Below are 17,776 nucleotides of genomic sequence, written 5' to 3'. Positions count from 1 at the left end.
AAAATACATAAGACTAAATACATGTATATCTATCCTTCCTAAGTGTTTTTAGCAATATAATATTAAAAACATAAAGCTGCCAGCAAAATTTCTGCAAAAAGCATTAAAATTCTGTAGATTCTCGAAGGTATTATCCATAATTATAACATGACTGTGAAGCCCTTCAAAAAGTATCAAATATGAGCTGTATAGAAGCTAAGAAATTAATTCCAGAGAGACTGGGGAGGGGGATGCTTCTTTATTACTCTCTACACTTTTCTCTATTAAAAAAAAATTAAGCCAAGAAATGGCTAGCAAAATTCAAATAATGAAAATGACAAAATCTGGAATCAAGATTTTAAGGAAGGTGGAAAATCATGACTTTGGACAACTAAAACTGAAATAAGTTTTCTTAGAATGCAAGTAAATCTCACAGGAAAGAGGAAATTTTGCTTTAAAAAGAAACAAAGAAAATGAAAAATGTTTCAATCTGAAAGCCCTTAAAGTAATGGAAAAGGATTCTCTAAAAATGTGTATTGTGATTTGCTCAAACATTCAAGAATAAACTCCAGTTTCTGAAGTGATGTTTCATTTAGGACTGAAAAAGATTTTTCCACCTCAAGTCTATATTAAACAGATAGGATTGCCAGGTTAGCATTACCACAGGGCATGCAAGAAGCTTACCAAGCAGGAACATAACCCTATTAAATGCAGTGTACTAATTCATTTTTTGAGATTTAACAAATATAGCAGTTATCATATAAATTTACATCTTTCAGTTTTACAAATAGATCAAGTGTTCATTTACATAAAATATCACCTAAAAATTAAATACTGTCAATTTTATTGTCATCTATATCCAAAGGTTGGAAGAAAAAAAAAAAAAAACCTCATCAGGTAAAAGTAGTACAGCTTTTTAGAAAGAGGCATAAACTAATTTTTATAGACTTTAAATGCTACATACTAATTAGAGCCCATGTACCAGTTATAATTTATCCCAATTATTTATCTCCAATGGAATTACCTTGACACTTAAAAAAACACTCAAATCTACACAAGATAAAAAAGAAGAAATGCTGAAAATTAAAAAGCTATTTTAACATACAAATTACAACTAATAAAAGTTATACAATTTCTCCTTATCTTTACCACTAAAAACACACATGTCTTCTGTAGCTCATGTCTAAAGAAAAGATTGCTTAGAAAGCTTTACTCCATAGTAATTTATTAAAATTATTAGTTATGTAATCAGAGTAATCAGGAGTTTACAAAGGCTAAATAAATCTTACCTTTATGTAGCCCCAAGATACTGACAGTAAATAGTTTGCTTCAGGCATTTTTGATTGATTATATAGAGAGTAAGTTCTAAAATAAGTATATCTTCAAAACCTTGATACTTAGCAATCTCCACAAGCAGAGTATGCAGATTTTTAAAGATTTTTGGTAATTAAGTACACATAAGAAAGCCTCGCATTAGATCCCATCCAGTCGGGTTCCCATTGAATACATGCCATTTGTAAAACTCCAGAATGCAAAAGAATTCAACCACTATTCTGAATAAAGACAATTCATGTGATAAAGAAACATCTAAAGATCTAAGGGTCTGCATCTTTCTCTCCCTGAGCTCCAGGGCTTAATGAATAATGTATGTCAAGATGCTTAGCTGCAAGAAAGAGTAGTTCTGTCAAAAGCTACCAAATAAGGAACTGCAGGGAAGCCAGAAAGAGTGACAAGAAACCCCTCCCATAAAACCCCAACTATGCACCAATCACATTGCGTACCTGGGTCTATCAGGGCAGGGGGCGTGGACTAGGCCCAGGCTGCTCTGTGATTGGTTGGCAAGGGTGAACCTCTGGGGAGGAGGTTTTTCTCCTCACCTCTGGTAAACGCCTTTTAATAATGGTATCCCTACAGCTCAGGCTGCCGCACGAAAAGATGAATGGGCTTTACTTCTCATTGTGATGAATAACCACCATAAAACTCTGCAGAATTCATAGTTCATTCTTAAATAAGAATTTCCAATCCTTTCAGAGTCATTTCTCTGAATTTTAATATTCTCTGACTTGTCTTCAAAATAAAAGTTGCTCTAAAAAATTTAAATAAATAAAAGCTGCTCTAAAAATGGCAGACATTTTAATTGTCTCCCTCTGTCAAATCCAAAACAAGTGGTTTCCCCGGTGACACATATACAACTGAAGTTCTTCCTCAGTCCAACCTGATAGCATAGTGTAATTAGAAAATAGAAATAATGTCCAGAATTCATAAATGGAAGTGATGCACTTCTTCACCTGTGTGGCATTGCTATTCTTAGCTCCTTTTGTTTCTATTGCTATATGTGGTTGAGCTCCACAACCTTCCAAAATCTAAGGGTGGGGATGATTTATTATAAATTTGATTGGAAGGAGGGGTGGAAACCTGAAAGCCAATGCACTGTATATGGTTCAAGAATGCAGAGCTCTGTGGACAGATTTCAGGATCTATATTTTGATCAGAAGAGTATTTTTATGATTGTGTAAAGGTATAAGAGTGGCTGTTAAGAATACAGACTTGAGCTCAAAAGTAATCAGGTCTTTTACAAGAAGTAAATAAGAAATCTAAATTCCTTTGGGAAAAAATAATCTTTTCTATTTGGTTTGGGATAGCCTTGGATACGACTGAGTGACTTCACTTTCACTTTTCACTTTCATGCATTGGAGAAGGACATGGCAACCCACTCCAGTGTTCTTGCCTGGAGAATCCCAGGGACGGGGAAGCCTGATGGGCTGCCGTCTGTGGGGTTGCACAGAGTCAGACACAACTGAAGCAACTTAGCAACAGCAGCAGCATTATTCAGTAACTTTTATATTAAAGAGGTCTTACGGATAAGAAATAAGGGGAAAGTAGGGCAACCCACTCCAGTATTCTTGCCTGGAAAATCCCAGAAACAGAGGAGCCTGGTGGGCTGCCGTCTATGGGGTCACACAGAGTCGGACACGACTGAAGTGACTTAGCAGCAGCAGCAGCTTTTGCTCTGTTTTAGCATGACGTCCTGTCCAGTCTACCTTTCCTCCATCTCAGTTTGTACCCACTTCTCTGTGTTTCTCTAACTTGTCGGTGTGGTGACTGCTCAGTCTTCCTACATCAGGTTTATCAGTCTCAGAAAGCACACCCTCATCAGAAACATGTCACCCCTGCCTCTTCGAACTTCTATTGGTCCTTTGCTGCCCAAGTCTTCAGCTGCAGTTCCCACCCAATGTATTCATTCCCAAAGTCCCAAAATCTTCTACAAAAAACAATGTTAAACTCCCATATTTCACTAAAACTGCTTCCAGAAGAATGCAAACGTCCTCCTCTTGCACTGTTCTCTCATTCTCAACTTCTCTTTAGTGTTCAATAGTCTGATCACTCTCTCCCCTCTTTCTCACTCCCAGGACCTGCAGCTTCCGGATGAAGTTTTTCCTCCCACTTCTCTGACCTTTGTTGCCTTCAATTCATCTTCTAATCTAGGATACACACAAAGACTCTCTCCAGGGCAAACACTGTCTAATGACCTCTTCTAATGTGAAATTTAGGACCTTATTTACAAATAACTAAAGGATACTATTCCTGATGGAATGTCCTACCAGACACCTCAGACTTTCAAAATTGGTAGGTCCTTTTTCTATTTAAAGCAGCTCTTACTATGACTACTCCCATTTCACTCAGTGGGCCCATATTCCAGTGTCTCAAACTGAAATCTATGACTCTTGCTATTCAATAGATATTTCATGTGAGTTGACCACTGTTAGATGTTTAATGTAATAATCCAACTGAATCCTTGAGTGACCCTGGTGTATTCCTGGTCTAGCATGTACCTTCCCTCTATACTGTTACAAAGTTCTGTCTTCGACAGCAGGGCTTTTTCACTTACCCTTGTTCCTTTCCATTCCCACTCTCATCATCTAAATCCAAAGGCTTTAATGGGTGAAAGAAGTGGAAAGGACTTTCAATATCATCCCTCCAAACATCCTAATATCCACATAAAGTAATACCTAAAGAGACAGTGCTTTTCCCAAGTTCACTCAAGTACTAAGAACAGACTCTGAGTTGAAATCCTTTAGTGCATAACCCACGAGGAAGACTCTCACTTCTGTGTCAGTTTCCTCATTTGTAAAATTGGTTACTGTGGTAACTGTCTCCAAAGATGCCTCCTGATGAGCCACACGACCCTACACTGAATCTGAGCTGGCTTGGGTAACCAACAAAGGATGATGCCTATCTGTGGAGCCTGTCACAGGAAGTCTGGCAGCTCTCACCTTGGACTCCATGAATGTGCTCTTGGGATCTCTGAGCCACCTTGTAAGAAAGCGTGAGTATTCTGAGACTGCCATGTTAGGAGGAAGCCCATGCTGAGTTTATGGACAGGTTTCTGGGAGAGGGACCCAGAGAAAGAAATGGTGGTGGTTGGAGGAGGAGAAGATGGGAGGAGAGAAAGACAGAGAAAATGAGCAAGCACATAGGCATACTCAGCTATCTCCAGCCCTACCAGCCATGCCAGCCCCAAGCCAGACCTGAAAGTGAAGAATCTATCTTAGCCATCCAAGCAATTGTCCCTGTAGATGACTCCACCCCTCATCACCATCTGACTGCAAGCACATGACGGATTCTTACGTGAGAATGTCGAGCCAAGCCCAACTAACCCATAAAACAATGCAAAATAATTTAAAAATAGATAATCTAAACCACAAAGTTTGAAGTGATATGTTATAGCAATAAATAGCCAGGACAACTATTATGAGGATTAAATGAGGTGTTATATGCAAAGCTTAGGCTTCCCTGGTGGCACAGACGGTAAAGAGTCTGCCTGCAGCACGGGAGACCTGGGTTCAATCCCTGGGTCAGGAAAATCCCCTGGAGAAGAAAATGGCAACCCACTCCAGGGTTCTTGCTCGGAAAATCTCATAGACAGAGGAGCCTTGCCAGCTACAGTCCATGGGATTGCAACAGAGTTGGACATGACTGAGCTACTTCACTTTCACTTTATATGCAAAGCACTGAAAACATCTGATACATAGTGATAAATAGATATTAGGCTATGATGATAACGTTGATGATCATGATAAATATTTCATTGCTGTGCCTATATTTTTTTAACTTTTTATTTTTTATTGGGGGTATAGCTGATTAACAATGTTGTGATAGTTTCAAGTGGACAGCGAAGGGACTCAGCCATACACATCAGTTCAGTTCAGTTTAGTCACACAGTCATGTCCGACTCTTTGCAACCCCATGGACTGCAGCACGCCACGCCTCCCTGTCCATCACCAACTCCTGGAGCTTGCTCAAACTGATGTCTATCGAATTGGTGATGCCATCCAACCATCTCATCCTCTGTCATCCCCTTCTCCTCCAGCCTTCATCAGGGTCTTTTCCAATGAGTCAGTTCTTTCCATCAGGTAGCCAAAATATTTGAGTTTCAGCTTCAGCATCAGTCCTTCATTGAATATTCAGAACTGATTTCCTTTAGGATTGACTGCTTTGATCTCCTTGCAGTCCAAGAGACTCTCAAGAGTCTTATCCAACACCACACTTCAAAAGCATCAATTTTTCAGCGCTCAGCTTTCTTTATAGTCCAACTCTCACATCCAGACATGACTACTGGAAAAACCATAGCTTGGACTAGATGGACCTTTGCTAGCAAAGTAACATCTCCGCTTTTTTAATATGCTGTTTAGGCTGGCCACAGCTTTTCTTCCAAGGAGCAAGCATCTTTTAATTCCCTGGCTGCAGTCACCATCTGCAGTGATTTTGGAGTCCAAGAAAATAAAGTCTGACACTGTTTCCATTGTTTCCCCATATAGTTGCCATGAAATGATGGAACCCAATGCCATGATCTTCGTTTTTTGAATGCTGAGCTTTAAGCCAACTTTTTCACTCTCTTCTTTCACTTTCATCAAGAGGCTTTTTAGTTCCTCTTCACTTTCTGCCATAAGGGTGGTATCATCTGCATATCTGAGGTTATTGATATTTCTCCCGGCAATCTTGATTCCAGCTTGTGCTTCATCTAGCCCAGCATTTCTCACGATGTACTCTGCATATAAGTTAAATAAGCAGGGTGACAATATACAGCCTTGACATACTCCTTTTCCTATTTGGAAACAGTCTGTTGTTCCATGTCCGGTTCTAATTGTTGCTTCTTGACCTGCTTATAGATTTCTCAGGAGGCAGGTAAGATGGTCTGGTATTCCCATCTCTTGAAGGATGTTCCACAGTTTGTCATGATCCACACAGTCAAAGGCTTTGGTGTAGTCAATAAAGCCGATGTTTTTCTGGAACTCTCTTGCTTTTTCAATGATCCAACAGATGTTGGCAATTTGATCTCTGATTCCTCTGCCTTTTCTAAATCCAGCTTGAACATCTGGAAGTTCTTGATTCATGTACTGCTGAAGCCTTGCTTGGAGAATTTTGAGCATTATTTTGCTAGTGTGTGAGATGAGTGCAATCATGCAGTAGTTTGAACATTCTTTGACATTACCTTTCTTTGGAACTGGAATGAAAACTGACCTTTTGCAGTTCTGTGGCTGACCTGACCTTTTCCAGTTCTGAAAACTGTCCTTTTCCCTATGTGGCCACAGCCATACATATACATTTATCTATTCTCTCTAAATCCCCCTCCCATCCAGGCTGCCACATAACATTGATCAGAGTTTCATGTGCTATACAGTAGAAGATGCCTACATTTGTAAACTCCTGGCTTATCCTTTTAAAAGGATAACATGTATCCATATATATACTTGTTTCCTTCCAACTGCATCATTTCATTCCATGCATCAGACTCAAAACACTGTAATTGCTTCTTTATTCATGTCCTTTGGCTTTTCTCCACCACCCGCTTACTGATCTCAACTGCCAGGCAACTTTCCTCAAACTCAGACTCAGTCTGCCACTCCAAAGCCAGTGGCTGACAACTCAGTGTCACCTGCTTCAACATATCTGGACTTCTCTGGAAGCTCTGGCCTGACACTGGCCTTAATCCCTGAGTTTAAGCTCTTTCCACACTTGCTCAGTTCCCAGCAGGCTCCTATTCCACCCATCCCTGTGATGAAGCCCTCCTTTTTTTTTTTTTGGCCATACCCTGTGGCTTGTGGGATCTCAGTAGTTCCCCCAACCAGGGACCGAGTCTGGGCCATGGCAGTGAAAGCCTGGAATCCTAACCACTAGGCTGCCAGGGAACTATCAGTACCCTCCCATCTTTTATTCTATCTACTTCAAGCTGGTCTTTCGAAGTCAAATTTAAATCATTCAAAATACACCTCAAGACCAAATATTTCAGCCCTTCACCAAACTCTTAACTATTCTATACTCACTCTTTAAAGATTACTTATTACTCTATTATATTCCAGACACTCTCCTGGATATGGGGGTATAGCAGTGTGAACAACGGTTTTTCACCCAGAGCTTACATTCGACAATTAAGTCCATAAATACATATGTCAGTAATGGTAGGTGCAATAGAGAAAAAGAAATGACAAGGAGGGTAAGAGGTATCAGGGATAAAGGTTCCTCTCTTATATGATGATCAAAGAAAGACTTTGATGAGATGACACATGCTCAGAAACCTGAAGAAAGAGAGGGAGCAAGTCTTATGGATTTCTGGGGGTAGAGGGAGTCAAGCAATGGATCTGCGGAGAGCAAAGGCCCTGAGGCAGGGGCAGGGGGTGGTGGTGGGGGCCATTCTTGGCCTTATTGTACTGCCCATTATTTGTTTCCATCTAGTAATCTATTTGTTGCTGGGAAAGATTGAAGGCAAAAGGAGAAGGGGGCAGGAAAGGATGAGATGAGGTTAGATAGCATCACCAACTCAGTGGACACAAATCTGAGAAAAAACCAGGAGATTGTGCAGGACAGGGAAGCCTGGCGTGCTGCAGTCCACGGGGGTGAAAAGAACTGGACCTGACTTAGTGACTGAGCAACGACAGCAATCAATCTATTTTATTCTTTGTTGGATTTCAAACTATTAATAAGTTACTTCTTTCTTTGTGTAACAAATACTTTTTAATCCTGAAATGAAATTCTTAAATATTCTTTTTACATACACACTTTACTAAATATATACACACATACTAAGCAACCCTTATATAGGTACTTAAAAAAATTTGTGTAATGGCTTACCAGTAACATAAAGGGGTCACAAAAGAGTCAGACATGAATTAGTGGCCCAATAACAAAAGTTGAAAAAAGTAATTTATAAATTAAACATTGCAAAATTAAACACTTGTACACGAGTACATTAAAAAAAAAGACACAGTAAAAGCTTGTATCTTACTATCACTAGCTGTGTGATCTCAAGAAAGTTATTTAAACTTTTCATGCTTCAGTTTACTCATCTGAAAATGAGAATAATAATAATACCATCTATCTATGTTGTTGGGAGTTTTAATTAGTACACATATGTAAAGTACTTGGGCTTCCCTGGTGGCTCAGATGGTAAAGAATCTGTTTGTGATGCAGGAGACCCAGGTTCGATCCCTGGGTTGGGAAGAACCCCGCCCCACCCCCAAGAAGAGAATGGCAACCCACTCCATTATTCTTGCCTGGAGAATTCCATGGACAGAGGACCCTGTCAGGCTGTAGTCCATAAGTTGCAGAGTCAGACATGACTGAGCAACAGAGCACTAAGTGCTCTGATTCCTCTAATGTGGAGAATTACCATCACTGTGACAGCAACATAGAAATAATTACCGGAGTGCTGTATTGGAGGGATGATCTTTTTCCAAAATGGTGAGTAGCTCTTGGAAAGGTTTTCAAATTAACAAAGTACACTTTTCCCTCAAATTACACTGCAATTGCATTACTCAAAAATGTACTGTGGATTAGCACCATGCAAAAAACATTTTGCATTTATATGTAAAAAGTCGTTGCGTTCTAGGCTCAGATAATCCTAAGTGAATTTTTTACCTTTGTGAATGGTTTCTGGGACACAGAAATAGTCCATGATGAAGGACTATCCCAGAGACTAGTTACTCCCTGGCTCTTGTCCATGAAATGCCACCAGCGTACCTGAAACTTCTTCAATGTTCCCAGTGTTAAGAATCACTTTTCTAATTGTGTCAACTGCTTTGAACTTTGCCTCCTCAACCAGGGTGGAGGACACTTGAGGCAAGAAAGATATGTGATTTTTTCTTCATATTTCCCTAAGTTGTTAATGAACCACAGGCATAAAAAGATTCAACTGTAGCTCTCTGACCTGCTGTAGTAGGGGACATAACAGTAACAGTACGCAGTAGTAGTAGTAACAGTAATATGCCAAGTAAAAAGTACTTAGGAAGGTTTCCGTATTTCTAGGGAATAAGAAATCTTTTAATATCCAAGCTAAATTAAAATTCATTTCATTTTTCCCATTATAAAAAAACAGACTGGATGCTCCTTCCAATTGCCACAGCAGTAAAGCCTGCAGAAAGAAATCTAAACAACTCAGAAGAAAATATGGATGAAACCAGAGAGATATAGGTTTACAGATGAGGCTTGGTTTCTGATCATTCTAATGAGGAAATTGTTAACAAGTATGTTACAGCATTTACTAGGCACCTAGGATGCACCAAGAGCTTTATTTATCTCTTATCTCTAATCTTTGCAACATCCTGAGTAGATAGATATGATCCTCATTTTAGGGTGAAAAGACAGACACTCTTAAATCGGCAATAACTTGCCCTGGATGTGGAGGGGCTGAGACGCAAGTCCAGGTCTCTTTAGTCTTCGCTCTTCATGGTGGATGAATATCTTGCCATATAATTAGGCTGATCCAAACTATGATAAATGGTATGAATTTAGGAGTGGACTCATTTGGTCTTAATCCTTGTGCTGACTCCACCTACTAACTAGTGAGGAAGCTGGTGCCCAAAGAGAGATAACTGGCAGCCTCACCTGATGGTGAGACGTACTTATATGTGCAAGTGCTATATGAACAAGACACAGATGCATAGGGAGACCTCAGGCTTCCTGATTAGTAATTTGCTCCTCTCAAACATCCAAATGATTTTATATATGAACAAGTGCGTGTCTGTCTGTGTGTGTGTGTGTGTGTGTGTACCAGAGTAGAAAAAAATATATATAATTTCCTTCAGCATTCAGTTTTCTAATAATAATTCTCAGAATCTCTAGAGGCCACTCCTATTTTATTCCATTCTTTCTTGGTCCTCAAGCAATACCCCAAGCAATCAACATTTGTGGACTATTTCAGGATATTTAAAACTCTGCTCATGGAGTTGAAGTTTTCGATATACTAACACATGCTGGTATCACTGCCTTTGCAACAGAGGTCAACAAAAATAAGACATTTTTAAACAGGGAAAAAGAAAAACAACCCAAACTATGAGGAAACTGAGGCTCAGAAGTTCCAGTGTCTTGGCCAAGGTCACAAAGCCAAATAGCAGGGACAGAATTTGAACCCAGGTTGTCTGGCTTCAGAGTACTCCAAATTGCCAAAAAAAAAAAAAAAAACTATTTCAGGCATTAATCCATATTTACCCTAGAGTCTATAAGCAATATGTCTGTTAACATAATTAATTCTAAGATGGGGCTTCCCTGACGGCTCAAATGGTAAAGAGTCTGCCTGAAATGCAGGAGACTTGAGTTCGAACCCTGGGTTGAGAAGATCTCTGGAGAAAAGAATGGCTACCCACTCTAGTATTCTTGCCTGGGGAATCCCATGGACAGAGGAGCCTGGTGGGCTACAGTCCCTGGGAATGCAATCTATTATTACACTTGAAATATTTACAAATTATTTAAAGTAGTGTTATTGACTCTTAGATGTCTCCAAATCAAGGGATATTCCTGGCAACAGCACTGTTTTTGGTAAGATGAACATCTTAAAATAGTTTATCCTATAATCAGTTACATTTGTTTTACACCTTTCTACTTAGGATTAAAGTTCTGGGAGTTTTAATCAAGACACAAATCTACATAGAGTAGGCTCACCTATTCAACACTGCTCGGCTTAAGATATGCAAATCTAACTGCTATAAAGAAAGAATTCTGAGGCAAGATTAAACTTCAGGTACTGAATACAATGAGGACTGCAAACCACTGTCTGTAAAATCACTAAGTGGTCTTTTGCTTTCATATGCCTTAAAAATAGTTCTGGAGGCAAACAATGATCTGTAATTAATTGACAACCTGTATTTCAATTAACAGAATTTTATTATCTATTTTTTACATTATTAAAACTATATTTTCTTTGCTTAATAGTGTAAAACCAACCATGACACAAGTAAATATACCAAACTTGTTTGTATTTACTGCCCTCTAGTGATAAACGGAGCCAAATGTGATTTAAAGAACAGCTCTGTTCTTTAAGAGCCATCACATTTCAGAACACAAAAACACATCTTATGAATATTTTGGAGACTTGAGATTAAGAGGAACTCCTGGTTGATCTGGGGTTTAGCTTTTTTCAGGTTGATTTTTTTGAAACCAAAAATCATCTGAAAAGCTAAGAATCGCTCTTTAACCTGGTTTGAAAGTTTTCACCAAACATTAGTTTTATTTAAAACAGGAAAAACCTAATGTTTATTGAGAAAGAAATTCTGATGTAAGAAATTTTATTTTTGTTGAAAGGTTCCTTGAAGATGAAATGACAGGACACTGATATGATGATATCTTTATTTAAATTTCTCTTACACATTATCTCATTAAATGTTAGCATAGTATCCTATCATTGTTAATACAATTTGAATTATATAGAGTAGATACAGAGTTTTCTATGTTCACAGCTAAGTAGTAAATCCAGCTGAAGCCACCACCACGACCACCATAATCATCATCATATCTACTAAGGACTTTTGTTTCACTGAAGAACAGTTACGGCAACGAATGCTCGCACAAACCTCATATAAATGAAGCTTCTACAAAAATAATCTTGTATGAAAAAGAACTTCCTAATTACGGAGAAAATATATACACTGTGTGATTTCACTCATGACATTCTGGCAAGGCAAAACTATAGATAGGGACAGTCAGGTCATTGGTTGACAGCTACTGAGAGCAGGGGGAGGGGAATGACCACAAAGAAGCAAGAGAAAACTTTTTGGGCAATGGAAACATTTTATATCTAGATTATGATGGTAGTTTTCCAATTGTGTAACCTGTCAAAACATAGTCAGGAGCTGCTGTGTGCATGCTCAGTTGTGACTGATTCTTTGTGACCCCATGGATGGTAGCCTACCAGGCTCCTCTGTTCATGGGGCTCTCCAGGCAAGAACACTGGAGTGGGTTGCCATTTCCTTCTCAAGGGGATATGCCTGACCCAGGGATCAAATCCGCGCCTCCTGCGTCTCCTGCACTGACAGGCAGATTCTTTACCTGCTGAGACACCTGAGGGATATAGTAATGAATAAGACAGAAGAGTTCTCTGTTCATGGAGGTCTTGGACTCTTGGGGCCGAAAGACAAAAAACAAGCAGACAAAAAAAATGAGTGACAAACATGTTGGATGAAAGAAAAGGAGGTAACATGATGGCAGGGTGGTAGACCACTAAATAGTCAGGAAGGTAGTATCTGAGACAAGATACTGATGCAAAGTATGCTGAGCAAGGGCTGGAAGAAAACAGCCAGTATGACAAAGGATACATATGCAGAATGAAATGGGAGGTGGGTCAGGGCAAGATCATGCGGGTCCCTGCAAGCCTTCCGGAGGGTGTGGGGTACCACCAGAAGGTTCGGCACAGGGAGTAACACGAAGTGATTTACATTTTAAAAAACTGTCTCTAAAGAGGACGGTACACAGAGAAGCAAAAGCAGACAGAAGAGGAAGAAGCACTTGAGGAAGAGTTGATAAGACTTGAACCACTGCAAGTGAAGAAGTAAGAATTCGCTCCTAGACTCCCAGCTTTGAAAGGATATTTGTGCCATTTGTGGAGATGGTGAAGTACAGGTGAGGGGTAGATTTGGAGAAGGAGAAATAAGGAGAAAGACAGTCCTATGAATTAAATGCAAGAAAATTTAAGTCTATGAAATGAATTTTTTTTTTTTTTTTACTGTCGAGGGACAGTAACCCCCAACCCCTTCCTCCAGTTCTTCACAGGCTGGATAAGGAAGGCTGCCACATGGAAGAGTGTTGAATGTCTGCTGCTGCTAAGTCACTTCAGTCATGTCCGACTCTGTGTGACCCATAGACAGCAGCCCACCAGGCTCCCCTGTCCCTGGGATTCTACAGGCAAGAACACTGGAGTGGATACATATTCTCTAATGTATTACATTAGGATAGACCACTTTCATCCAAATCTTTTAATATGTTTTTAGAATAGCTCAATAGAAAGCATCAACAGATGAAAATTCCCTCTTCAGAGCAAATTATTAATGTGAAAGCCTAAGAAAGGTAAGACAACAAAACCAAAATAGAATCTAGCATCATAGCTGGCAATATTTTTATTAAAGTAATATGTCTTATTTAGGTGTTTTAGTTGGAATCAAGATTGCCAGGAGAAATATCAATAACCTCAGATATGCAGATGACACCACCCTTATGGCAGAAAGTGAAGAGGAACTAAAAAGCCTCTTGATGAAGGTGAAAGAGGAGAGTGAAAAAGTTGGCTTAAAAATTCTGGCATTCAGAAAACTAAGATCATGGCACCCGGTCCCATCACTTCATGGGAAATAGATGGAGAAACAGTGGAAACAGTGTCAGACTTTATTTTTTTGGGCTCCAAAATCACTGCAGATGGTGATTTCAGCCATGAAATTAAAAGACGCTTACTCCTTGGAAGGAAAGTTATGACCAACCTAGATAGTATATTGAAAAGCAGAGATATTACTTTGCCAACAAAAGTCCGTCTAGTCAAGGCTATGGTTTTTCCAATGGTCACGTATGGACGTGAGAGTTGGACTGTGAAGAAAGCTGAGTGCCGAAGAATTGATGCTTTTGAACTGTGGTGCTGGAGAAGACTCTTGAGAGTCCCTTGGACTGCAAGGAGATCCAACCAGTCCATCCTAAAGGAGATCAATCCTGGGTGTTCATTGGAAGGACTGATGCTGAAGCTGGAACTCCAATACTTTGGCCACCTTATGCAAAGAACTGACTCACTGGAAAAGACCCTGATGCTGGGAGGGATTGGGGGCAGGAGGAGAAGGGGACGACAGAGGATGAGATGGCTGGATGGCATCACTGACTCGATGGACGTGAGTTTGAGTGAGCTCCGGGAGTTGGTGATGGACAGGAAGGCCTGGTGTGCTATGATTCATGGGGTTGCAAAGAGTCGGACACAACTGAGCGACTGAACTGAACTGATGTGTTAGTTACCAGTTCTAGGAACAGTCAGCAAAGGTCAGTCAGCAAACAGGTCTGCTCTGAAGGAGCTTACCTATTAGTGTGTGAGAGACAGAAGGCAAACAAGCGTGAACAGTGCCAATCACACCTTCCTTTTATATGCCTTCCAGAGGCTGGACACAGGAAAAATCCACATCCTAGATGCCCTTATAGCTGGAGTTTCAGAGACGGATTTACATTTTCCAATCAGAAGAACTCTTGTGCTCCTTGCCACAAATTAGCTGTCAATCTGACTGCTATTTCTTTGTAGATAATCTGCCCCTTCTCTCTGGCTGTGTTGAGATCTATTTGTTTCTGTGATTTCTCTGGGAAATATCTGGATGTGGGTTTCTTCTACAAACATTTCCAGCTTGGCATTCACTGGACTTCTAGAATATGTCCTCTTCCCCATTCTCTCTATTCTTTTCTGGAATTCAAATTAGGAATGTGTTGCCATTTTGCTGGGAAGTCTTACCATATTTTAAGTGCACTGTATTTTACTATAAAACACAGCATAAAGCTAGATAATGGTCACTAATACTAGAGCAATCATTTTTATTCAAGATATTGCTTTAAACATTTTTAATTACTTTAAACATTTTAAATTAAGTATGATTATTCTTATATCTTGGAGAAGGAAATGGCAACCCACTCCAGTGTTCTTGCCTGGAGAATCCCAGGGATAGGGGAGCCTGGTGGGCTGCTGTCTATGGGGTTGCACAGAGTTGGACACAACTGAAGCGACTTAGCAGCAGCATTCTTATAGCTTAAGACTAAATTACTGGCACTAAAATATATCAAAAACAAATTAGGTTTTTCTAATTGCTGATAAAATAAGATGAACCTGTATGCTCCTTCCAAGAAAGAACTAAGACCTGAAAAAGCAGTTTAAAAAATAATTTAACTCATTTTTATTCACACATCAATAAAGCTTGGCATTAACCAGCTTGACCACTATTTTTCTAAAATACCTTTCTATATTTATATCCTTAAGAAGGGAAAACATAAAATTTTGCCTGTAGGAATAAATATAATAGGGGAAAACAAAATAAACTACTACAACTAGAAACAGACAACAAAGTTTGTTTTTCTTGATCTTCCAAATGCAAGCCTAATGCCCTACGAGAGAAGCGGTCCATCACACAAGAGATGCAGTGGGCTCCCCAGACACACGACAGTGCCTGGATCCTGCAGGGTCATCCCTGTGGAAACCTCCCTTGAAGATGTCAAGTCCAACCTTCTACCCAGACCGGAGTTCTACAATTCACAATTCACAATCCAGAGGGTCCACCTCTCTGGATTTCTTCCACTCTTGTGGAAGTCCCTTCTACTATGAGTGAATGCAGTTTAAAAACACTGAGCTAGTGATCATTTGCTTCCACTGAACTAATACCATTCTTCTAAAGCTCTTTATAAAGCCATCAAAATTGATTTGACTCTGGACACAGCAAACAAAGACAAAAATATGGCTCAGGGACTTTATTATGGAAGTTGCAATAAACAGAAGAGTAGTTCACCTCCTTAACTATTCACATAAATAACAAGAACACTCCAGGTCTTACAGTGATCAACAGTTAAGCTTGAGCAATTATAGTTTGGGCTGTCACTTTCCCTTAACAGGTAGGAGAGCAAGCATGTGAATCAGAACATTTGGGGTGTTACGAAAACACACCAAACAGGTGACTTTAGTATAGCTTCCATAATAACAGTTCTAATAATTCAAAAAAACTGTCTTTCACTAAAATTCATAGTAAACAATAGTAATAGCTAGTATTTATCGATTGATATTGATAAATATTTATTTAGTGTCTATGAGTGACTGAGCACACACGCATGTGCTAGAATATTGCTGAATACTTACCTGGTATTACCTCACTTACTTCTAATACCAATCCAATGAGTACTTTTATTATTCCCATTTTACAGATGAGCCTTAAGGTCTTAACCATGAAGTCTGTACAGAGAGCTCCCAGGTTGCCTGTCTTTTCACCAGAAATCCAGTCCCGGCAACTGAAGGCCTATAGGACATTTCTACTGAGATATGTAATTTCACTCCAATTTCAGGTCTAAAGATTTAGCTGCTGTATCTTTTACCCCACTCTCTTCAAATCACCTTCTCTTCCTGGCTTTCCAACTATTATTCTTTCTGTTATTACCTGGGTTGAGAATTTCATCCTTCCCTCTTGCTGCAGTGCCTCCCCTGAAGTCTGATATATCCTGTCACCTTTCCTATAATCTTTCTCCTATCCATTCCTTTCTTTCCCTTTCCATCCTATTTCAGTCCCTCATCACTTATATGCCTAATTTCCTAATGGATTCTTTTTGCTTTTACTATTTCTCCTCAATATGATCCATCCTGCATACCACCATCAGATTTATCTTTCTAAAATCATTTTGTTATTTTCCTTGTAATATCTTCCTGATAATAAAATGCAAGGGCTCTTTAGGGCTTACAGGGCAACATGCAAACATCTCACTCTGACACTTATGGCACTTTACATTGCAGCACCCCAATCTACATTTCTCACACCTGCCTCTGTTCCTCTAATCAGATTTTCTCTTTGAGAAAGGCTCACTCATCCAAAACACTCACTCCCACCCCCACCGACAGTAAGGTAAATGCGCAAGAGTGTACCACCCTACCCTGCCTCATCCAGGCCCTGGAGTGTCATCTCTTCTCTCACTGGCAATCTGTAGGAACCCTTTAAGGTTCAACATCCAGCCTAAGTAGCACTTCGTCTGGGATGCTTCCCAATCATTCTGGTCCTTAATACTGATCACACTCTGAACTCCTCTACAGGACCAGAACCTCATGAATTACTCTATCATTCATCAACATACAATATGCTTATTACATGACTAGCTATATTTTCAATCTGTATGTCCAATGCTTTGTATGTATGTATGTATGCATGTATTCTATCTTATATATTTGAATACAAACGCACATATATAAAAGTCTCATTTCACCTATCAAAGCCTTTGGAGCAGATTGGTGGCCTACAGTAACCAGGCAAATACAAAATTTCCTTAGTGAAAGTCTACTTACTGGCCTGAAGTTACCTAAAGTCAAAAGGTACAAAACAACAATAATAAAAGACTGATTTATTCTCATATGAAAATCATATCTGGCCTAGAGAAAAGTCAAGGATCAAATACAAAATATACATCAAACTAAAAATTTCCTTCAAAAGTGATAATATCAATAAAGACTGAAATCAGGGTCTTGTCTAGCAATAAAAACTTTTTACTTGCCACAAGACAGAAGTCTTCCCAAAAGTAAGACTGGATCGTCTTGTTCCGTGTCACTTTAACTTTCCTGTGCCTTTATAACTTGTCTGTAATGAAGGAAGTGAACAGCTTGATCTGACAAATCTCTTTCATCTCTAAGGATTGTTGGAATTAAAAAAGAAAAGAAACTTTTTTGATTAAACATACCAAAGTTTCTCTGCAAAGTGGCTAACGACAAGTGGAAAATGGAAAGGGATCAATCACCTAGTCAGTGACTCATTTTCAACTCTTATAACTACCCAGCTGG

At 39.4% G+C, this 17,776-nt stretch overlaps 1 protein-coding gene across 14 annotated transcripts in view; it reads right to left on the bottom strand.

Annotated features, from left to right (window-relative positions):
• Positions 1-17,776, bottom strand: part of PDE4D (phosphodiesterase 4D) — a 1,603,025-nt gene that overhangs the window by 22,926 nt on the left and 1,562,323 nt on the right. Inside the window, exon 1 of one of the 14 annotated variants that reach the window (XM_061393134.1) lies at positions 1,269-5,480. The exons of the other annotated variants lie outside the window; for them this stretch is intronic. Within the exon in view, the coding sequence (XP_061249118.1) occupies positions 1,269-1,316 (48 nt within the window). The 5' untranslated portion in view covers positions 1,317-5,480. Of the gene's footprint in view, positions 1-1,268; positions 5,481-17,776 lie in introns of those variants that run through there. 14 annotated transcript variants of the gene reach the window in all.

The sequence above is a fragment of the Bos javanicus genome, chromosome 20 (assembly GCF_032452875.1).
Source record: "Bos javanicus breed banteng chromosome 20, ARS-OSU_banteng_1.0, whole genome shotgun sequence".
NCBI lineage: Eukaryota > Metazoa > Chordata > Mammalia > Artiodactyla > Bovidae > Bos > Bos javanicus.
The sequence above is the reverse complement of the archived record's forward strand: the minus strand, read 5'-3'. Positions and strand labels throughout refer to the sequence as shown.